This window comes from Pocillopora verrucosa, chromosome 9 (assembly GCF_036669915.1).
Source record: "Pocillopora verrucosa isolate sample1 chromosome 9, ASM3666991v2, whole genome shotgun sequence".
Classification (NCBI taxonomy): Eukaryota; Metazoa; Cnidaria; class Anthozoa; order Scleractinia; family Pocilloporidae; genus Pocillopora; species Pocillopora verrucosa.
Genome location: NC_089320.1, coordinates 9447896 through 9471418, shown reverse-complemented (window position 1 = coordinate 9471418; position 23523 = coordinate 9447896). Strand labels below are relative to the sequence as shown.

At 37.2% G+C, this 23523-nt stretch overlaps 2 protein-coding genes across 3 annotated transcripts; both read left to right on the top strand.

The window, feature by feature from the left end:
• The first annotated feature begins 5357 nt into the window (after positions 1-5357).
• On the top strand, positions 5358-12812 carry LOC131796910 (UPF0415 protein C7orf25 homolog). 2 transcript variants are annotated; one of them, XR_010718668.1, is made up of 12 exons: positions 5358-5515; positions 5991-6234; positions 6561-6604; positions 6727-6820; positions 7031-7160; positions 8353-8434; positions 8860-8935; positions 10273-10363; positions 10915-11008; positions 11097-11177; positions 11687-12033; positions 12324-12812. XR_010718668.1 is itself a non-coding variant. In XM_059114529.2 (11 exons), the coding sequence occupies exons 1-11, from the start codon at positions 5363-5365 to the stop codon at positions 11783-11785; spliced, it is 1188 nt and encodes a 395-aa protein (XP_058970512.2). In that variant the 5' UTR covers positions 5358-5362; the 3' UTR covers positions 11786-12812. The 2 variants fall into 2 exon arrangements, 1 of the variants encoding a protein (XP_058970512.2); XM_059114529.2 differs by having other exon boundaries at positions 11687-12812.
• A 1249-nt stretch (positions 12813-14061) lies between these two features.
• LOC131796932 (calcium-binding and coiled-coil domain-containing protein 2) lies at positions 14062-20149 on the top strand. Its single transcript, XM_059114554.2, has 7 exons — positions 14062-14664; positions 16177-16283; positions 16920-16970; positions 17313-17354; positions 17457-17879; positions 18088-18225; positions 18477-20149. Exons 1-7 carry the CDS (start codon positions 14241-14243, stop codon positions 18669-18671), a joined length of 1380 nt encoding a protein of 459 aa, XP_058970537.2. The 5' UTR covers positions 14062-14240; the 3' UTR covers positions 18672-20149.
• Positions 20150-23523: the final 3374 nt, after the last annotated feature.

Here is a 23523-nt window from a genome sequence, read left to right as displayed (position 1 = left end):
CCAAGGACTACTTCTACTTTGGAAAGAGGTACCATGTGTAACTATCTGCAAGTAAAACTGAAGTGTAGCGAGAGGTACCCATTCAACCTTACAGGGTCAGACACAAGGGCAAAATTAAAGAGCAAAGTAAACGTGAAGTATACTTCAATTTAGGTTTAAGTTTTTGGTTCTTCTTAAACCGCAGATACTCGAGTTATATTAAGTTTTATTTCAGGTTCCTCAGGAAACAACCAAACTTTAAGGCGTTTCCTGATCAGTTATTATGGCTAATGCTTTCTTAAAATGACCGCCCTAAAAGACGATGTCTCACTCGAATCACTCAGTTAATAAATGAAATTTAAATGTTCAAGAAAGGAACGCCATTTCCATATTTTAATGACACAATGGAAAATAAACAATTGACATTGCTAGAATATGAAACAAGACCATTGCAATTTTGTATGACGTCATTTGATCGTTAAAATTCTGCTTGAGTCCAACTGTTTCCTTTACTTTGTTTCACGAATAAAACACTAATAACCCTAAATTAAAGACCAACTGATGAGATATTTCGCGGATATTGTCACAACACTTGTATATTTACTTGGTAACTTAACGATCGCACAAAAGGTAACACTAAACTAACGAGAAGTCATTTTTCTTGTCAAATTGAATGCTCTATTGACAAGGAATAGTTTTTGTTGTGTTCATCAATAAAATACGAAATCGTGGTTTCTGGCTACAGTAAACTCAATTGTTTCTGCTCATTGAACAGTATTTGTGGTAAAGAACATTCATGATTTAACATGAAACACTAAATGTCACTTTGCAGTCGGTAATTTTTCAAAATTTTGCCTGATACCAAGGCTTCGTCTATTTCAGTCCCCTAAATAAATTCAAAAACAGGCATTTCTATTCTGTCCGGCTTCAAGTTGTACTTCAGACAAAAACAGTTACCATGAAAAGCACAAGTTTTCTAAATAGGTCTGTAAAATTGGAAGGCAATTTTTGCGATGCAGCATGGAAGGTCGATTACAGCGCTTTTCACAAAAGCTCAAGTCACATCGCCATTAATGGCAAATAAATATACATTGCTCAAGTGATTTGCTTATCTGCCACTGGAAAGCCAGGCTAACCAACTGGGCATTGAGGTTCAAATTACTTGCACACGAGATGGACAAGGGAAGAATTTATACCGAAGCAGTGATCCCTCTCCCCGGGACCCTTCTATGAACACTTTGTCATTATTGAGTAACACTTATATGACAAGCAAATCTAAGCACAGGTCATTTTGTGTTAGCAACTGAGTTGAAAACATAAATTGACCACCGTAAAGAATTTAAAGGCTGACGTTTCGAGCGTTAGCCCTTCGTCAGAGCGATTTAAACCGTCTTTATGGTGGTCAATTTATGTTTTCAACTCAGTTGTTAACACTTAATTACCTGTTATACTCTCCCACCGATGCAGCACCACAGTTTCTTTAGAAACTTACCCCCTTTATTCAAGTCTGAGCACAGTTTGTGCATGTGCCGCATGGTATGCTCACCTTCCAGCACTAATGGGTTCTTTGAAAAGCACAATTTAGAAGTGAGGTTCCTTTTGTATAATATGAGTTCCGGGCAAACCTGAAACACAATGTCGTGAATTTGGGATTGAGATTGGGAGGGCATTTAGGCCAGTGATGATATCTACACAAAGGTACGCTATTCAGAGAGATACGCGAGCAGTATTGAAGATTTTTCCCGTATGTACTGGCTTTATCTAAAGGTACTATTAAAACAGACCTAATTAGAGAAAAATTGAAAACAATTGCAATTGTAACCAAAGCAAACGAGATAGTCCGGTGCTGCCTGATTTATTGAGTAATCATGTATGTCTTCCTGTTTGTTTTTAAACTAGATGGATGAAGACACGAGGGGGAGGGGGAAGGGGGGTTGTGAAGACCGGAAGCCAATCAAGGGGATTTTGTTATATTGTTACTTAGTTCATAAAACAGCTTTGTCTGGAAAATCCAATCAAGCCATTGGACGTTATCAGTCCACTCACGAGTTCCACACATACATCAAATTCTAGTTACCATTGTTAGTGATATTTTGATAGAACTATGAAAAGTCTTCAAATTCAAATAAAGACGAACTGGAGGAGAAAATAATAGAAGGAAGTGAGTATTATTTAGTTAGGGCTAACAAGGCTGTTTCTATTTCCTTTCGCTCCCCAATGGGGTTGTATTTTCACTTACATAAGGGAAACTGAAGACCTTCAACGACCGGCAGTCCCAGTAGGCCGACCCACAACGGATCTCCATTTGATTTCAAAGAATCATAAGAACCTCGTTCCACGGCCTGCTACGGCTTAGTTACACTGAACTTAGAATCGCAACAGTCTCAATTTGAAATTCTTCTTACTGTAGATTAACAGTGACCCTTTCTATTACAGGACATTTGTGGCAGTTGGACTGAGCGTTCACCACGAATATTATGTAGAAAACAGTCAGAGACATTAGAAGACTTATGTCATTATTATTTTTTTTTTATCTCAACTTAGATGTGGATTGAACGGCAAACCCGGACAAATATTATCTACCAAACGTTCATGGAATGTATATAAAACCTCCTGTACACATTAAGCATGAAGAGGATCATGCATGAAAAGGCAAGGTGTTTCGTTCTTTTGGCAAAATTCACAAGTTCTCAATATGACGAGCAGGAAAAGTGTTCTAAACTTTTGCTGTACAAGAAAAAGCTGGAAGGACTTTATCAGCATAATTCAATTGCAAAGAAGAATCAGATAATCATTGAAGATGTGCTGTTTCGTATTCTTCAAATTCAAGAGGTTGGGAGCGTTGAACACTACCAGCTCAATGGCTCACTCATCAAAATACACGTCTTGGAGGATACGGATATTTAGTATCATCAATGGCATTTTTTAAAATGATTGAACAGATAACTTTTAAGCTTTCGTTCTAAACGTAGCTTTTAGAATTATTTAGAACTATTTAAAAAAAGCAGGAGGTAACGATATCGATATCGTGATACCAGTTCATGATATTCACTACCACAGTACCAATATCTTGAGACTGAATACAGTAAGCTATATCTTTAATGTAACAGAAATGAAAATATTCCCTTGCTATCACAAACCCTTTCTTGGAGAAGGTCCGGTATTCCTACCGCGATAACATCACGAAAGACAGTAGAATCCAACGAAAATGACCGAGTTTAAATGACACGAACACATTTTTGAGTGTTGAATGTCCTTGCTGTGTAAAATTCTTAATGCGATCATTGGACCACCCCGTAACTACTAAATTAGATTGTTTTGAAATTCTTACTTATGTGTATTATTCCTCTTAAAAACTTTTCCTTCGTTTTTACGACGGGGAAACGTGGAGTACAATAGAACTTTTTCTGCATCCATATCTATATGTATTGCTGCATCTATATCTAAAAGTCATATTTTCATCCTAAAGAAATCATTTTTGTTTTTATTTTCTCACGACTAAGTTGAAAAGGTTTCCTAGGACTCCATCGCCTTATTTCGACGATATTTTCGCGGCTCAATGGTGATTTTTATCGAAGTTGTTGCGCTGAGAAATAGAAACGTGTATCGATAATCTTTCGCCGGTCTACAGTTGTACGGTCGTTTCAGCAAAAGTCGACTCGCAACGAGTCAAAAGTGATTTTCTCGGTCACGGATCAAGAGTCGCTTCGCGACAGTCTAAAGTTGTTTCGCTTTAACTTCTCAATGAACCTGAAACGATATAAAGCAAATGTTACATTTATCCAGTCCTCCGCATTCAAGATATCCATCTGATGACCGTCTGTTGAGTTTGCTCAGTTTATTTAACTTGAATGACAATGAAATATAGTAATGTTAATAATAACTAAAGCCTTGAAATAATGACTTTACCTGAAGGAACAATATCGCCTTAAAAAAGCAAAATCGACATTAAGTTTCAGCGGTAATAGAATGTTAGGGGAGTAAAATCCCAACCCAAGGTTTTATACCCCTGAGTAAGAGGCATGTGAAAAGTCTGCACTCGAGCCAAGTGGTCCATTCAGCCGGAGCTACTGCCACTGAATGAGATGCGACTCCATCGCGCGTTACATAGACACAAACACAAACGCGGTGCTATAAGGCGGCTGCGTCCCCTACTGAGCCGGGAAGGAAGACGGAGTTATATAGTAAACAATTGGCTATCAATACACAGAACTATAATTAAATCATTATAATGACGATTACGAAAAAAATCACTCGCTCGATGAGCTTATGGTATACTTCTGCCGACTCTGAAAGCAAACCTCACCTGCTCCACGTCAAGTATACTTGGTATTCACCGCCACAACTGAAAAATTTATTTCTCCGATGCTGAAATTTTAAATGGTCCCAATTTCGACACTCTAGATTTCATAAGGCCACTAAAAAATTTAAGTACACAAATTTTTATCTCGCCACCCACGTTACGCTAATAAGAGTTTTTTGAAAGGAGACATATTGCGCGTCTTGAGAACAAAGTCAGTCTCGAATTATGAGATCCTCGCAGCTAAGAACACTACTGAAACGAGTAGTTGTAAATAGGACCTGAAAAAAAAATTCAGGCCCGTACGGGATTTGAACCCATGACCTCTGCGATACCGGTGCAGCACTCTACCAATTGAGCTAACAAGCCAACTGGGAGCTGGTCAATGAATTGGGTCCAAATAAACATCCAAGTGAATGAAGATTTTAGATATATGAAAATTCATATATTTGCACTGCGGTGGAGAGATGAAATTATGAGATCCTCGCAGCTAAGAACACTACTGAAACGAGTAGTTGTAAATAGGACCTGAAAAAAAAAAAAAAAAAAAATCCATTCACTTGGATGTTTATTTGGACCCAATTCATTGCTCAGCTCCCAGTTGGCTTGTTAGCTCAATTGGTAGAGTGCTGCACCGGTATCGCAGAGGTCATGGGTTCAAATCCCGTACGGGCCTGAATTTTTTTTTCAGGTCCTATTTACAACTACTCGTTTCAGTAGTGTTCTTAGCTGCGAGGATGTGATATGTAACCAAAAGACGTAACACCTAGGAATTTTTTGTCTCATGTCCTTTTTATGATAGCCATGAAACACCAACGGCTTACCGGAGACAACGCAAACATTGGGCAAATATTTTCTGATGAATCGATCGCCGCTCATCAAAAGGACGAATCCTCAGAATCCTAAGACCACCTCACTAGAGCCACACTCCAGGCTTATACTGCTATTTAAAATTTCTTTTTCGCGCAGGGGAAGGGTAGGACTCGTTCCTGTTCTCAAGTGTTCCAGTGTACTGATTTTCCAGAATTTCTAGAATTTCTAAAATTCTAGAGTCCAGGCTGTTGACGGTCATTGTTGGGCTAAATGGCGGAAGAAGAGTTTCCTGAGAAGTTAGTAACAGAGAGAATAGCAAAAATACATGAACTATTGGAAAGGTGCAGTACCTTAAAGAAAACAATAGAAGGTTTAACGAAGCTAAAGAAGAAGTTATTAGCAGAGTTAAAATTCTTAACATCCGTGAGTACTGACTGCCAACTGTTTCGGTGGGGAAATTTTATCTGTTGCTCGTTTTAATTTTAAAATAAAATTTTAATTTGTGAGGTAATTATATCGGTGGTCGTCCCGTGATTGTTTATTGAAAAGAATTTTTGTGGCGTCAAAATATATTTCCCCAACTTAACCACACCTGTAGAGACAGGGAGGCGTGTGTACAGATGTAAAAGAAGCTATGAATTCAGCGTGATTCGGTGCTGTCTCTTCGTCAACTGCGCCGCATACAAATAGTGGTGATATGTATAATTAATCATACTACTTTTCAACATGTAAACATCGCACACATACTGTGTATATATATGTATATGTATCGTGTGTGTGTGTGTGTGATTGAGCTTAACTCTGTAACTGAATACTTCAAGATGAACCAGAGAGATTTCATTGATTTATTGATCCATTTATTAACACTGTTTGAATAATTTTTAAAAAAATTCCACAGTTAAAAGGCTCTGAGCTGACTTTGAAGCACCCACACATCAAAAGCACCAATCTTTCATTCCTTGAAGCTGTGTTAGAGACTGTGGAAAGTGAAAGCAATGTTACTGCTGTATTCAAGCCATTTTCTTATGTGGAAAAAAGCTCAACACAGTCAAATTGTACTGTGGATATTGTTGGCAATAGTGGCTGCTGTTGGATTAAGGTCACTGCAAGAAATGCCTCTGCATTGCACAGGACATGGCAAGGTATATTTTTGTACATGAATTAAAATTACTTTTTAAAGTTTTTTTTTTTCAGGTCAAAACTCGAAATTTACTCAGCTTTTTATTTGACTATGCAATTAATTATTTTTAATTGTTTCTCCCTACACTTCATTTGTACCCCTAGCTGCTTTGAGCATGCCTTTTGACAGAACAGAGCACATTCAAGGCTTCTCTATTCGTTAAACACTGCACTAACTTTGCATTTTTCATGGAAAAGCTCAAAGCAAGTTTTGCTGAAGTTTGCTCTTATTACTTTGGCATTTAATATTGTACTTGTTATTTACTATATTTACACATTTATTTTTTAGGGCAAGGAAACTTTGGCGAAAAAGACATTGTCCAACAAGCAAAGGTGCTTACTGTCGTTATTATTTGATGCAATCTTGTGCTTTACATTTTCATGAACTGGAGTAAAGGCTGTATCAATTGAGTCAGATGATGATACTTTGGTATTATTTTCCTCATTTTTTTCAGGAATTAATAGAAGCAAGCAACCAACACCCTGTGAATTATTCACCTCCAGTTGTTATAATTTTATGTTGCCAGGGCATCACAGAATCTCTGGCAAGTGAGTTCATACATGAAAATGAAAAGGAGAATATAACTGAATCAATTTTGAAATAATTTGATATGTATAAGTTAAAATACTTTTCTTTTGAATGATATTAAATTTTTCCCAGGTTTTAGTGTGATTTATTATACTTGAAAAGCATGCAAACTCTTCAATTTATTTATACAATGGACAACAGCATGTCTTTGATATTCTCATTTGTATTAGAAGCCTTGAGAAGCATGGGTATTTGTGTCAAAGGAAAACTTTTACCTGACCCTGAGAAAGATGCTTTGGCCTGTACATGTGTTGATGACACATTCACAGATAACAGGATTCCTGTTGAATTTTATGAATGGTTTGTACATAATATCAGCATGGCATTAGCATTCCTTTGTTTCCTTGTGCGTATATAAACAAGTTTATCTTACCTGTCAAACTGCAAGATCAAATTTTTAATACAGGGAATAATGGTAATAGAGTTGGGTTAGGTCCAATTTATAATGGTAATAGGACAGAGTGGAATACAATTTGGTCTGTAATCATACAAGTGATGAACAAAATCAGATTAATAGAAGAAAACCAAATTACAGAAAGAAAAACTGAAAGTTATGTACTCAGTGGCTTTGGTAATGGCATCTCTGGCAGCTGAGAACAAGAATTGACAACTGGAAGATTTGTCACAGGCTGATTTTGGCCATGTACCTGAAATGTTTTCTTCTGCCAGTAAAGATCCCAAGTCAATAACTGAGAATTTTTTATTTTGAAAGTTATTCCCATTGTTTGTTTTTAAAAAGTTTCAACACATTTTTCTATCTTGAGCCTCAGTGCCAATGCACTTTACAACTTTTATTTGGGGATTGTTGATCCTTTTATTTTCATTCATTAATAAAGTTGACTTTTCCTGTCAGGAAAGGGCTTTTGTGTTTATATAATAAACAAACTATTACATGGTTGCTTGTAGATGTGAAATTTCCCTTCTTATGTTCAACTCCTCATCTCACTTGTTAGCTGTGCTTCCTCTCGAGCTATTGATTTGAACACTCAAAGAGAAATTCCACATCTATGTGCCCCCATGTATTATTCTCTCTTTATTTAAAGAGGTACTTCAAAATAAATGCCCCACAACTTTATAAATACTTAAAAATTTATACTGTGTTATTCAGAATGGATTGTGTAAACGAAAATCAATTAAAGCTCCTTCACAAGTCAATGATACTCAAGTTTTATAAAAAGTTAACCTATCACAGATTGAGCCAAACAGATTTAGGTAGTTATAAGAAAGTTCAGGATTTTTTTTAAAGATCCACTGAATAAGATTATTCACCTTTTAAAGTTATCTATTATTGGTCTTCTTGTGTATTTTTTTCCACTATGGTTAAATGGGGCCCTTATTAGTTTCAAGGGGTGCTCCTATGTAGTTATTTTATCCTAGATGTGTCATTAAGTTACATCTTCAAGTTTAGAGTTTGCTTTTTATTTTGGCAAGGCTAAGGAATATGTTGTTATTTAAGGTACCTTGAATGATGATTGGTTTGATTTTCATTCAGTGCTTCTATTAATCTTGACGTCACCACTATGATTGCTTATGTATCTGCTTTAACCAATGGAAGCTGTGGATTTATCTTCAAGGTACTGGCAGCATGTTCTAAGTAAAAGATTATATGCTTCTTTAGTATCATTGATTGTAATGAACTCTCAGATAAGTCTATCACTTAAGGATTCATTTGGTCTCTTTTAAAAGAATGAATTAGTCAGAATTCTCAAGTTGGAATTATCCAGTTTAAAACAATTTTTTAACTATAGCAGTCAACAAATGGAGTATCTTTTTTTCATTTTGTTCTTCATTTTTGAGTAATCTTGTTATTCACCTAGAGTGGGCTTTGAATTTCATGAGATATGAAAATTAACTTAGTCTGTATTTGACACCTAGAGTGGGCTTTGAATTTCATGAGATATGAAAATTAACTTAGTCTGTAGTTGTTAAAGTTTTTGTTGTCCCTCACAGACCTATTGCTAATTTGTTGAATTTGTGTACTTATTTATTTACTCTATAGGAGGCCATTTTGACCACACAAGCAAGAGAAGAGCAGCATAATCCAGTGCTTCCAAAGTTGAAGGCCTTCTTTAAAGGTCATACTACAAAAAATGCATTTGACTTGGAATAGTTTTTTTCAATAATGTTTCATGTTTTAGTCAATCAGTACTTCCTATAACCAATCAAGTTTTTTTTTTTAGAAATGCAGAATAATGAGCACCAGAACTTTTTGCCCAGGGGGAGCAATAGTGTTGTTCTCTGATCACCTTTCTCCCTTGTAACTGATATCTCTTGTAGATTACAACTCCAAAGGTTTCCAATATTTTACATAGCACTCTCAATGTCAGTTCCCTGGGGGAGGGGTATGCATCCTTGTTTGACATTGAAGCAAACTGGTACTGCATGTGCAGCTCAACAGCATTTGGTTCCCTATAATCTTAATGGGCCAGTATAATTCTTGATTAGAAAACTTGAACAGGGTGTAAGTTTGGTGTTGCAAGGTGTTTCCTACACAACTACTTATTTTTCTTTAACCCTTTAACTCCCAAGATCTCTTTAGTAATTCTCCCTACTGTCTGCCATATAGTTCTTGTAATGTTAGTTTTGAGAATTTGGTATTGGATCAACTAATCCCTAACTAATATTTTTCTTTATTCTCATCGCTTGTTTGCTTGATATTGTATTGATATTGTAAGGAGAAATTCTGTCTTGGTCACACATGGGAATTAAAGGGTTAAACAGACCAGCAAAATGAACAGATTGTGTCCCATACAGAGTCTAGGTTTGAACACCTTAGTAAGAGTGCCTCCTGCAGCATCTGTTGACAAATGATGAAACTTACTTGATTAGTTCTTCTATCACATACTTCTGTTCTAAACATCTAAATGTATTTTCGTTTGTGATGTCATGTCTTGCTTAGCTTTGAGGTTAACACATGCACCGACTTTCAAACATCATTTTAACATTCCACTGCAAACGACTTGAGCTGCCATTTTATTAGCACATATAAGTTCCCAACTCACCACCCCACGATTCTGTTACTTCTCTCCACGTTCCTGCGCTATCCACTCTAACTTCGATTGAAAGGTCAAAATAGTCTCTCTTTCTTAACCTTTGCGTCCATTAAGTGACCTTTTGTTTTCTGATTAACATAGGGAGTCTCGTAAAAACTAGATTCCTTTTTTGGCCCAAAGCATTTGCCAATTATCTCTATGACCTGAATGCACTCTATCGTCAGAGATTGTTTTATGAACCGTGCTTGTCTTGCCAGCTAGACAGCTGACTTTGCGAGAACGAACAGGAGTTGTGATTATGCTACGTGTACCTGAAGTGTAATGATGAATATGTGGATACAAAAGTGGTACTCTCAAGGGTATTTCCTGCAGTATTGCAACCTAACAATTTATTTCTTTGATTGATTAACGCATGTTAGGGAAAAAGTTATTCGCATGTCAGTCAGCAGTAAGAGACTTCGACGCCATTTTACAAACAATTGGTGGTCGTAAAGAACAGGAGCGGGCCAGGTACATGAACATGTATATTGTTTGAATTGAAATCAGACAAAGTACAAAGTGCACTGTCTTAAAGTTAACTTGTTGATACATACTTCCAATGCGTGTTTTGTTTTTCTGAAACCTCGGTTTTGTCGGTAATTTATTTTAAAGACAATGAGCTCTGATGCAAACAAGATGAAAAACGGTTATTATGACATTGTTTTACCTTTACTTGCTATTTCAGCAAAATTTTCCCAGGAAAAGGACGCCTAATCTTATTTTTAAAAAAAATGGATGGAATCTCCAAACGTGGTTTTATATGTCTCAGTGAAAACCGAAAGTTTACCAGTACTATCTATTAATTAACCGATTGTTGACTGATACCAATCTACAAGGCCGAAAAAAGTGCGATGCATTTTGTTGACAATTTTGGAACTACTTTAGGTATACAAAACTATCTACGGCGAGAAGTACGGATGAAAGATCATGAGCAAGCGACAACTATCGGTTTCGAACAGTGTGAAAATACAGAGTCAGTAGTGAAAATAGTCAACATAAGTCTGACTGTTAGTGTTTTTCAGGGCTCTCCTTGAAAATGTTACAGTTGTTGAAGATAATCCTTCAGAGAGGTCCCTTAGCGTGCGAACAAGTGGAAGTATCAAGGAACGATCAAAGGTTCCCTTTTAAGTTCAATTCAGGACTGAATATTTTAGAAAAAAAACTGCAAATCGTTTTCTCTCACCTACTTAATTTTGTTCTTTAGATTATCTTTGGTACTGGAGACTCGTTGAAAGCCATAACTTGCACAGCAAATGCGGCCTTCACAAGAGCAGCAGCTACTCAGGTATGACATAGCATGACTCTTTATTGAATTATACGCTAGCACATGTCCGTTGAAGGACAACAGTACAATTTTTCACATCCTAATCGCGGCAATTACAAGAAGACGCGGTTACTGAATTGTTTACGCTTTCAGTTGACTCGAGATCAAAAGGAAAGTGATTGAGTGTATGCCTGTGTCAAGGTATTTTTTTTTCTGACAAGTGCCTTTGTCATCCAAACTGCATAGGAGTGGGGGTGGGGCAGCGTTAGCCTCTTGGCTTCTTTGCTGGAACACAATGACCGATGTGTATCATCTGTATCATTATGCACCAGAAGGAGCATTCGCTATAACGTTGTGATAGATAATTTTGTTTTGGGTGAGAACTTTAATATTTTTTTACCATGGTCACGATTACTTTTCTCAATGTCGCCTGCATTTATCCCATTTACTGCCTCCACCTTCATTAGTTTTAAACTTTCATACATAGAAATGAATATTCTAAATATATTCCATTTTTCACTTATGTACAGGGAGTCGAATTCACTGTTTTCATACACGAGTCACGCGCTCTAACTGAAGTGAAGGAATGTCAGGCCACAATGGTTTATCCTGAACGCGATGTTACGTGAGGAACAGCACTCGAGATACCAGCATGCTTTGAAACCATGGAGCATTGCGAACTTACATGATTATGCCTGTCTTCTGAGTTCAATATTGGCAGAAGGAAAAGTTGCAGTTCCCGTTTCTTCTTTACAATTCGAGAAATTGCTTGTAATGCATGATAAAGTGATGACATCGCCTCTTAACGCTCAATTGCTTAAGACAAGGATCGTGAAGTTTGAAGGACTTCATGTTCTGTTACCTCGTCAGACTCTAAGTAAGTCAACTGGTTACTCGTCACCATGTATCTTTTTTTTTACAATATTTGATCATGCTTGGGGCATTTCAGATGATTATTGATATATTTAATCATGCTTTGATTATTGATTATATTTGGTTATGCTTAGGGCATTTCAGATGATGCTCCAGATGAAAGCACATCATCTGTGCTTAGTACTCGTGCTGAGATTTAAGGAAATAACAAAACAGTTTTCCTTTGACCCTTGTTTGTCAATTCTAATGAAGTCACTTCAGTTTGACTAAAGTAAAAATCTTTTATATGCACAGGATTACATTTGTTTGGAGATTGGGTTGCTATGCAAACCGCACTGATTAGCGTCGAGACTGGGCTGTCTAGTTTGTCTCTGTCTTTTCAAAACAACCTTATCCGTATGTGGAAGGTTATTGTACCTTTAAGTAACCATTTTGCTATTTTTCCTTACTGCAATAACTGCGAGTAAAATTCTAAGATGTTCAAAGGTACAAACCATGTGGTTTCTGAGATTGCGATTGGGCAAGAGAAGCCCGCTCAGCCCACTCATGTAGCCAATCAAACCACATGGTTTGATTCATCTCGTCTGCTCACGCAACATGTGTAAGAGGAGAAAGAAAAGCGCGAACGGGAAGAAGTTTGGAGTGAAATCGTTATTACATGAATCCTGTAACATTTCTGGAGTACGGTCTTTCAAACGTTTGAAAGTAATGGGTGTGACCCTCAAGTGAAACTGCTGAACATTGTTACGTGATGACAGAAAAATAAAACTAAGCCTTGTAGCCTACGTGTTCTTTGGATCAGTTACGCACTGTCGGCCGTAAGCACGTACATGACCGTTCAAGAGAATTTCGTAAGAGGAAGAGCAAACGTTTTAGCTACAGATGAGCTACTTTCAGCTTTGCCAAATCGAAAAGTTTGGAAATTTGCATTAGGCTAGTTAGGTCGACGTGGCTAGTAATACATGAAAGATGGCGTTACATTTGATCGAAAAAGAGCTTGAATGGCTCGATTTACATGATTTTTAATATTTTTCAAATACTTAACCTAAAGCGCCTTTCTTTGAGACGTAATTAAGTCACGGAGGGCGTATTTTATGTCTGTTCTGTTGGAACTAAAGAAATTGACTGCGTAACTCATGATAATTGACGCGAATAACCAAACACTTCAATTTGGATATTTTAGGAAGAGAAGAAAACAACAATCAACACCTTATGAGGTGTGAAGTTTGTAAACCCCTTTTTTACTCCAAAGAAGTATGAATGTACGTATTGCAGCTGGGGTCAACGAGAGTTGTTGTATAACATAATTAAACTCGCTCTGAATAAACCTCGTGGTCATTATATGATTCATGTAAGAGACACCGTTTAGTCCCTCTCTTACACGAGAGTTATAATATGATATTGTAAGAGTGCATCATCACGTTGCAATCCACAGGTTTCCAGCGGGGAAACACCAGTTCGTCGCCGAATGTGTTCGCTTTGATCGTCTGTAATATTATTGAGAAGGTGTAGGGTTCAACCTCCCGGATTTGCTTATTAAGACAACAGGAGATAGGAAATTCCATGTCGGTCATCATAAAGAAAAAGATATCAATGCACTGGTGGTCGCTGAAAACTAATCTAGCGTTTTAAAAGTAAACAAACAAACAATCCTAATTCAAAGAACGTCAACGATGCTGAATCAAGGAAACTCCTCTATGATCAGTTTGCCCAATGGAATGAAAATATCACTTCATTTTATCTTTAATGGAAGATGCCTGATGTTTTTTCTTACACATTCTATTCTTTCTTCAAAAATTAACCACCATTCTGGAGCTGCAACATCAAACCCCCAGCAATAAAATTGTTTCCTCCTCACTCTGCATTGACTGTTTCAAGAAAAATATTTTCACATCGGCTCAAACTAAAGCTAACACCTGAAGCTATCGTGGGATGACAGACATATCATAACTGACGGATACACTCTCTGAACACGTGATCTGAACACGTCATAAAGAGCGCGGAAGCGCTTTGCGTACATAATACCTGTGACAGGTTAGATATCAGGTAGAATCGTTTGCCGTCAGTCATACACACACGCCGCGAGTTACCTATGGTTTTACACTTTTGGACTCTTGATCAGACAATAACAGCAACAACAGCGATATAGAAGTGATCCAAGACGTTAGACAACAAAAGTTTGAAAATTTGGCATTGTACGTTACACTACCCATGGATTCTCCGAACTGCGATGGCTCGCGAAGCTACGAATCTATTTATTCAAGGAGTGGTCAGTTCCCCAGAGACAGAGAAGTACACCATAACGCCGCGTATGACCCAACTCACGATTATGAGGAATTACAAAGTGTAGGGGTGGAAAGTAAAGAAAAAGGCCCTAGACGTAAAGACAATGATTTATATGAACCAACCGGGCCTCTGAAGCAGCGCGTGAGACAAATCACTGAATGTTCAGACGATTTAAGCGCACTGTCAGTGTGCAGTGCAAGTGGCCTCCCTTCTTGGAAGAAAGACAGCTGTCTAAGCAAATTAATACTCTTCCTTATTCTTGCCTTTTCTGTAGCAGCGCTTGTATTAGTGATTTTAATTATTAACGGCACATTGGGTCCAAAGTGTGGCTGCAAAGATTTCAACACAGGTATGTTAAAAACTACTGCAGGGGGTGTGTTCTTATTTCATATTTCTTCACCCCCCTTACTAAAACGAAGAATACGCGCATGAAAATAAGTTTGCTTAATTTGTGCACGTGAGAGTAGCTAAAGCTGAATGGGATATGTGGGCGCCAAATTTTGTGCATACTTCCACGTACCAACTACAGTTGCTGGACACTATCAAATTGATTGCTATAAATGTCAAAACAAACTAGAAAATTGATCCTCTGAATGGAGTTGAGAAGGGATGCTCTTTGTAGTGTTCACGTGGAAAGGTCACTCACTACGAACTCATTGATACTTGCACATCAGTTTATTCATTCATTTATTCACCAAGGAATGTACTAATGTAAATAATTTAACGAGTCCGTGTATGATCTCGCTCCGGAAGTCTTACGTTTTTACGGCAATTTATTTTAAGACAATTTCTTTAGATCCTTCAGCGAAATAGCACCAAAGTCTACATAGTTCTCTCTGGAATTGATACATGTATATCAAACCGTTAATCGTTGGCTTGCCTGGGAGAAACACTGAAAAAAATGAACGGCGGAAATTTGTGGAATGTCCTTTTGGCGCGTAAACCCTACAACCTCCTGTACTTCAGATCAATGAAATTCGAAAGTTATACAATTGTCTCTTTGCTCAAACGTAGTTAGTGGAAGATCATAACTAAGTTCGAGTTATAAAGGTATAACCCATGACACCTTAGAAAGTGAAAAGTTTATTGTGTTTCGCGCCAGCCAGATTGCGTGCGTAGAGAGCGGTGGAACCATGAGAGAATCTTTGATAACGAAAATATGCCGCTATGAAAGGTCACATTCCAGTAGCCCGCAAACGGAAAGAGGAAAAAGACTGTTGATTCAATTTAGAAATATAAACGCTTTCTTATCTTCGACATTATAGCCGCAGGCGAGCTGGAAATCAAACACACTCGTATGGGTGGCGGCGTTCTTTCCTACTCTTTGTTTATTAATTTGTGATGAGCACTCAACCCTTTGGTCGCAGTTTTGCATTTCTATAGACAATGTTTATATTATATTATGTTGTAGGAAGGTGACATCACGAAATGATCCGTAACCTTTTCCTACGCTTTCTTCATCCGATTATTCTCATTCATTTTGAGTTTCTACCCTTTGACTATTTTCGTCTCAGGCAATCAGTATTTTAGCGGGAAATATTGATTGTGTCACAAGGTCACGATTTAGGCGGAATTTGAAAGCCGCATGTCTCACGAAGAAGGGTCTATTTACCCACATCAATCAAATACTTCAATTATCATTTCTGAAATCTGAAAAGTATCTGTTTCCCACAAAAGTTCGCATTTTATATAAGCCCAAGCCATTCACGCCAGTGTTGGCAGAAGTTAAATAGTGTTTCAAACCTTTTAAAATTAAAATGGGAATGATCAGTATTCCGTCATTTGGTCGTTACCTTGGACATTCAAATCTTTCGAATTCGCTTCCAAGGAAAGCTTACTTGGAATTTCTTTTCAATCTCAGGAACCAAGCCTGATACACCGAGACCAGAAATGCAGAGTTCTGTGCAGAGCTTGCTGAGCAGAATTGAGGCTTTAGAAAATGAGATGTCAACCATGAAAAGTAAAATGGTAAGATGTAAGTTAATAGTGCGGGTATTTTTTCCCACTTTCGTACTCAAAGCCTGATTAAATTTGAGCCGCGAAACTATTTTTAAGATGCTAAGCCTAGGGTTTCATTATGGTTAGAAAAGGAAGGCATGTGTGGGATCAGAGTCCATTTAGTATTTAGCTTGCATGTGATGGATTGCTTACACAGTATTTCCGTTGCCGACATAACTTTTCCGCACAGAGAACAGAACATACCTTCTTATGGAGCATCGAATTACGCTTCACCGGAGGTTGCAGATCTTGTGTGGCCACGCATACGAACAGCGGGCCTTTGTTTTGTTTATACACTTCATTGAATTTTACTCTATCTGACTTAAACTCAGCTGAAGACAAACTGTTGTCATTATTGAAGAAAAGAAATCTCATCACAAGTGAGGGCGGAAATTGTTGAATACAGAAAACGAAAGAGATTTTAAAAGAAACTCAAACTTTACAATCCATTTCACAGCTCGCGGTCGGATACTGTGACCGTGGGAAACAAAAAACTGTCTGCTGTCCAGCTGGCCAGCACCTAATTATTAAACAAGTGTTTTTACGTAAGAGCAGGGAGAGTAACAAAGCCAACTGAATAAACGTCCATTTTTCTTGACTTTACAGGAGGCGAAAGATAACGCATTGAAAAATTTTGTCACGAGACATGAGAGTCAGGTTCGAGTTGTTTTATTTTTTACTTTTATCAATATCATTGAATATTCTCTTTTTTATTAGGGAGGGGAAAGTGAGGCGATACTGGATGGGAAAACGGTCTCTACTTTCTGTGTGCCTTTGTGACATTCCTATGAGACTATTTTGCTACATGAGAGATAATCCTCAAATGTGAAAAAAATATAAATGAGAAAATAAATATCTATTTATCAACAACTTCCTGCACTAAACACAAATGGGGACTCGCGACAATCCAAAGAACGCTGTGATTAAGTCATCGTTGTAGTGACGCTTTAGTGAGATAGGGAAGAGGAGCCTGATTTCTCATATTCATTCCACCCACAGGTTGAAGTTCTGCAGGCCCAAGTCAACAAGACTGCGACCAAGGTATGTGCTGTCAACAATTCTGTTCTATTCAGCTTTTAAAATCTTTTTTTGTAATCTAGGCTCCAACTAAGTTACTGCTAATAAAAGATTTTCACTCATCAGGTTGCCACTGTGGATGGTGTTTGGGTGAAGATGCGCAGTTCACATGAAGCCTTTGAGAAAAAATTGGATTCTGAATTCAAACAACTAAACGAGTCCGTAAAGAAACTGAATAACCAAGACACTCGGATATCATCAGATGTGGAGGAACTTCGAAAAAATCAGGTGATAACAAAGAGGATGAGCGGAAGGTTAGCGATCAATGTTACCGATGTCGAGTCTTCTGTTCGAGAACTGAAGAAGACTGATGAGAACATCAGCAGCCGGGTAGCGAGTCTTAAGAGAGGATATACCCGGATGAACAACACGATGAGAACACTTCAAGCAATCGATACTGCGCAAAACGCTTCACGGCAACGACTTCATTCCTTACACAAACGTTTACGAGCCTCTTTGACGGCAGTGAACGCAACGTTAAATGACAAGGTGAGTTCACAATTTTCGTTTTTCATAAATTTCTATGTTACGAATTCAGGCCTTGGTAGCCAACAACCTCTTTGCGCTTCCCGTTTTACTCAAGCGAAAGGAAATAAATTGTGTCGAGTTGGAATAAGAAAAACCACCCGCTAAATGTTCCCTTTATTTAAGATTCGATTTGTTTATAGTGGTTTCTCATTATTGTATTTGATTTCAGATAAAGAAAATGGATGCCATTAGCGACAAGCAGCAAGGCGTAAACTTCAGCCTGTGTGAACACAAAACTGTTTCGAGCACTAAGGTATCGGCTGATAGAACTTCTGGTGAAAGCGACGCCTTCTACTATTTTTCACAGGTACAGTACAAACAACAAGTAAAACTCCTTACACATTCATTATTCAATTGAATAAAACACCAATAAAAAAAATTCCGATTCAGTTGATACTTAGAGTCCTGTAGACTGGTTAGTCTTTTCACATTTGTACAAATGCTTAGGTTCCATGATCACCGCCCGTTCGTAACCACACTAGAAATCACGCCTTGTAATCTTGAAGTCAATTTATTAACTTTCCTTTTAATATTTGCATGGTTTCTTTATTTCAACAGGATAAGCGAGTAATGGGTGTCACTTGTGCTACAAATAATGCAAGATTTTACACTCTAAGTGAGTTTACGAGCAATCGGGGCAAGGGCTTCAAGTGCAAGTGTGAACAGCTGTCCCCTGTGTTTTATAAAGAATTAAATGGGAAAAAGCAAGTTAGTATGCAGTGTCATTTGCACGTATGGGAATGTCCTATATGAAAACCATCCCTAGAGCAGATGATGTTCAAGGAAAAACACAACGGTGGTCGTCCATGACCATGATAATACTAAACGAAATCACTGGTTGAAAATTTATTTTTTTTCTATTCATTTTCGACAAGGATTATTATGGTCTGCAACACGAAACCCCTTAAGTTCAATTTATTTTAATAGTCGTCAATCATAAACCAATTTGACAACGTATGTTTTGGTCGTACATTGGTGGTGTGATAAAAATATTTAATACACGTTTTTGAGGTCTAATAAGAGCTTATAAAGAGCAGAGCTGTCCATAACTCAGCTGGTCATATTAACGCTAGCACTAAAAAACATAAAAAAGTTCTGCGAGACTGAAATGAACTCCTGAAGGAAAAATCAAATCCTAAATGCTTTCAGCATAACTGAGCGTCTCTTACAAGTTGGACTGCAGGCCGATAGATTTCAGTTTTAAACACGCCTTTTGAAAGGCCGGTTTTTTACGATATTTTGCGATAAGTTTTGCTTTGATTTATTTTCTGTGTTCAGCACACCAGTGATTTTTCAGTTTTAGAATCCATAGTAGATTCAGCACTACCGATTGTCATCACTCGAAAATCAGCTCTTATAAAATACAACTTAATGTAGCTTGCTAGTAATCAGACAGGCCATTTTGTATGGAACCTGATATTTAATACCTTTGAGAGGTACGTGAAGTAACGTGTAAATTATACGACAAACAAATTCCAGGACAAAGCTCTCAAAGGAGCTAATAAAAGGTTTAAGATATCTAGCAGCTGCAAGATGGAGAATTGCAAACAAAAAATTTATGAGTACAAAATATAAGTAATTTAAAATTAGGATCATAATATATTTAATTAGTTTTACATGCCAATAATTTATCTTACTGCTTGATTAATAAAAAACGTCATGAGTGATGTGTTTTACTTATGTAACATTTAAAAAGGATAAATATTTGTTCAAGAACTGAGACTGTCTTGGTAGGAATTCAAAGTCAAGACTGGTCAAAAATTAAGTCCTTCAGGATAATTCTTACAATTTACTTTCAGTCAAAGAAATCGCCGCAATAATAAATGGATTATCTTATATTTTTTATAATGATCATGTATATATTTAATGTTAAGTAAGTGAAGAAAACTACTTTTTTTAAATTAGGCTTCAAAAACTATACTGATAAACAAAGAATGCAATGCTACCGAGTAGGAAAATCTCTTATTTTGAGATGTTTGTCTGAATCGCAGAGAGAGAAAGGATCTACTCTTTTGCTGTTAGTGATTTGTGTTTTTTGTTTGTAGTTTATTGTTGATAAGATTAATTCGGTTGTGAATTATTGTCAGTAACTGATATTCAGAAGTATCAGTCAAAGTTTTTCTTATTGTACTTATCTTTGTTGATAATTCATACAGATAAATTTATGATAAATACTTACGGGAAATCAATTAATATAAATGCCAAATAAACTGGATTTACAGTGAGCCTGAGTTGGGTGCTTACCGTCAGTGTTTACTATTTCATGATGGAAGTTATCTGAGTTATTTATCTTAGGCCGAACAATGGACTTACGCGACGCAATTTCGCAATGAAGATGGTTTTGGAGCCAAGAGACAAAAGAAATTGGAAGTGATGATGAGATCTGTTTGTGCAGGCATAAAACCACTTGTCGCTCAGGGCTGACGAGTTTTGTGAAACAGGGAGTCGACTATTCGTCTCTTCGAATTATTGAGTAAGGAGATGTACCATTAGTATCGAATGTTCTAACCCCTTGCGACCTAACATCAATATGCATATTGTCCACACTGTTCTTTTCACATTTCCTAAGGTACTGACAAGGAGAATTTGTTTAATAATCAAGCGCTTCTTCAGTTGATGATCTCTTCCTTTATTCTCTTGACCTTCATGTTTGATTCAGGGGTGATAATATAAGGAGGAAGTAAATGTTGGTCATCTTAGGGGTCAAAGGGTTAATACCATATCTAGGCTCACGCAGCAAGTTTTCGAGTTTAAGTGGGGAGGGCTTGCGAGCGAAAACTCAACGGGATTCGGGATACCGCTTCCGGGAATACATTTACATATATCCCGCGAATTCTTAGATTGCGCTGTCTCTATTGCACAGAAGTTGATAAAACTTCGCAATTCAGTCCTTAATTTGGCTAACACGACAAGCAAATCTCTTATACCACTTGTGAAATTAACCGTTACAAAAGCCAGAAATCTCGTCCTTTCCTGTCATTTACGAATTGGTATACGCATCAAACCGAATGGAGAGTGTATAGTATAGCCCGCTGAAAAATATAACCGAGGCAGTGGCCGACATTTACTGTCCTTTTGGTTGCGATTTCTACCAAAAAAATCTGCCAGCATTGTTGAGAAGGGAAGGTTCCCCCCATTCTCTGTTTATACATTGTCGGGTGGCAAAAACGATCTTTCACATTGATACAAATTTTGCATACCAAGGTAACAGCGCTTTCTTCCCTGGGATAGGCAACCTTCCGTATTAAGTACAAACAAAGTTTTCGAAAAAAAAAATTCTCGTTCTGTCAGATGTACTTTCACTTTCATAGATGTACTTTTTCCACTATTTTGGCACAATTATATTGGGTTCTTTCGTAACTGCATCATAAAACCAAATTCCTCTTTATACAACTATCCAGGGGACCGACTCCATAACATCCCAGTCCTAAAGAAAAAATTACTAAACTGAAGACCGCTGCTGTCAGTCACCACGTTTGGCAGTCTGAAACATTTGACTGTAAACAAATGTCCAAAGTAGACCACGATAGGGTATCAATAGCTTCTTCAAACTTTCGGCGTTTTGCCGACAAAAATAACCAACCCAACTGAGTTAAGAAGTCTTTAGCTACATGTGAAACCAGGCCTGATGTAAAACGTAGCTACAACGGGCGGAATCTTACAATATAACAAATCAAGTACGATGGCATCATGATTGCATCACCTAACAGAATGTTGTCGACAGTTCCTTTGCCGGGTAGCAAAAAGTTACAGTATTAAAATTGTAAGACCAAGCTTACTAGAAACCACCAGAAACTCCACAATCTGCTGTGATTCTCCGAGACAACCGTGTGACGAATGACGTCAAACTGGTTTTTAACAAAGAGAGATTTATTGGACAAAATATACGATTAATAAACTCAAGCAGGACGATGCTACAGGAAATTCCTATCGTTCTCCTCCTTAGATTTGACTTGAGAAGACTTTTAATATCATTATGTTTGACGTTAATTCAATAAATTAATCTCTTTATTTTTCAAAGTAGTATTATTAAATGCGTATCAACTTCTCATTCCAACAGAGATAATTTTGCATTATGTAATAGATACACAACAGACTATAAATAGCCAATAAAGGCGTCCGAGTTACCGTCTTTTCTGTCATCAGTTAATGTGAGTGACTAAGGTCCCAGTGGCTCGGTTTATATGCGATTAAACACCAAAGAGATTCAAAAATCAATCCCCAAGGTCAACCTACGCTGACACGTCACTGTTTCCTATCGCAATTTTGCCCCATTATTTTTTTACTCTCCGTTCCTAATTAGTCAATTATAAAATATATAGATACGGTATGGAGTTAAAGATGCAGTATTCTCGTAATAAAGAGAAAAAAAGTAATTTCTAACTTTTTCTCGCGTACAACTTATCTGGTAAAAGAAAAAATGCAAGTATTTATCAAAACCTTGAAGAGTTAGTAACCAGCAGCCATGTAACCTGCACCAAGGACTCACACAGTCGATAAGCTTAGGAATTTTGTCAAATGAAAAACTTCACATGAACATGTCTTTCATTTCGTGATTTTTGGTTACTCGTGATGAAAAAAACTTTCAAAACATGACCCACGCCCATAATCCACGCAATTCAATTGTGTCCATAGGTTTTCTTTTATTCATATCTCAATCTATCGTGTAACTAAGTAATTATCACAAAATTAAGGAAATATGACTTAGACCATTAGACCACTTTCTAGGAATGTTTTCGTATTTTACCTGGGATAAAATACGATGAAATGAAATCGAGTTGAAAAATTGACTTCAATTGAAGAGCAATTTTTATTTCAAAACTTGGTGAACCTCATTCCCTTCCCTATAGTTTTAATACACGGTTCCCGATCTTAGACCCTTAGACTCATCGCATTTTCTTTAGCAAAAGACCCTCTACAGATCTGTGAGCAAACACTTAACTATTATTCACGAAATTTCAACATTCAGAGAACAACTTTTCTTTTCGTCATCCAAGGATAGAGAAAGGAGTAGACCCTGTGGTTCAAACATGATGGGAGAAAAGAGAGAGGCTTAAAAAAGAACTCACCCATGGATAATGATCACCAGCAGAAGCGTCATGGTTTAGAAATGGATCATCAATACATAATGAAAACCCAAATTGGTTGACTGCAGCCAAACTGATCCCTTGGTGAAAGAAGGAGATTGTTGGTTTTGCGTTCTTGTTTGATGGATTAACAGAACCAAATATAGAGTTTAAAGCTTTAAAATCCTAGATTGAAAATATCACAAGCTATGTGACGTAAAGTGGTTTAGATGAGTACACGTATGTGAGACCTATAGTCTTCAAGTATTTTACTCCCTATTTTACTTTTGAAACTATATGCCTTTGGTTTGAATATTTTTAACAAAAAAATCAACTTTATTAGAGTGAAAAGGCTTTTTTTTTACTCAGAGAGTATCTAAAGGAGCCTTTAAGTCTAAGGACTGAGAACAATCCACGGACAATCCGAAATTCCGCAAAATCTTTTGTGATCGCGATCTGTTCAAAATGTTTTCACATTTTAAGAAATTCCTTGTTTGACTACTTTCTTAGATTACCAGTTTACGAAAGTTTTACTATGC

What these genes read in the sequence shown, in the direction of transcription:
- LOC131796910 (XM_059114529.2), top strand. Translation starts at nt 5,363, where the DNA reads ATGGCGGAAGAAGAGTTTCCTGAGAAGTTAGTAACAGAGAGAATAGCA. An exon ending in ATTGCACAGGACATGGCAAG is followed by an intron (nt 6,235 to 6,560) that starts GTATATTTTTGT and finishes TTTATTTTTTAG; the next exon opens with GGCAAGGAAACTTTGGCGAA. An exon ending in ACATTGTCCAACAAGCAAAG is followed by an intron (nt 6,605 to 6,726) that starts GTGCTTACTGTC and finishes CATTTTTTTCAG; the next exon opens with GAATTAATAGAAGCAAGCAA.
- LOC131796932 (XM_059114554.2), top strand. Translation starts at nt 14,241, where the DNA reads ATGGATTCTCCGAACTGCGATGGCTCGCGAAGCTACGAATCTATTTAT. An exon ending in TCAACAAGACTGCGACCAAG is followed by an intron (nt 17,355 to 17,456) that starts GTATGTGCTGTC and finishes TTCACTCATCAG; the next exon opens with GTTGCCACTGTGGATGGTGT. An exon ending in ACGCAACGTTAAATGACAAG is followed by an intron (nt 17,880 to 18,087) that starts GTGAGTTCACAA and finishes ATTTGATTTCAG; the next exon opens with ATAAAGAAAATGGATGCCAT.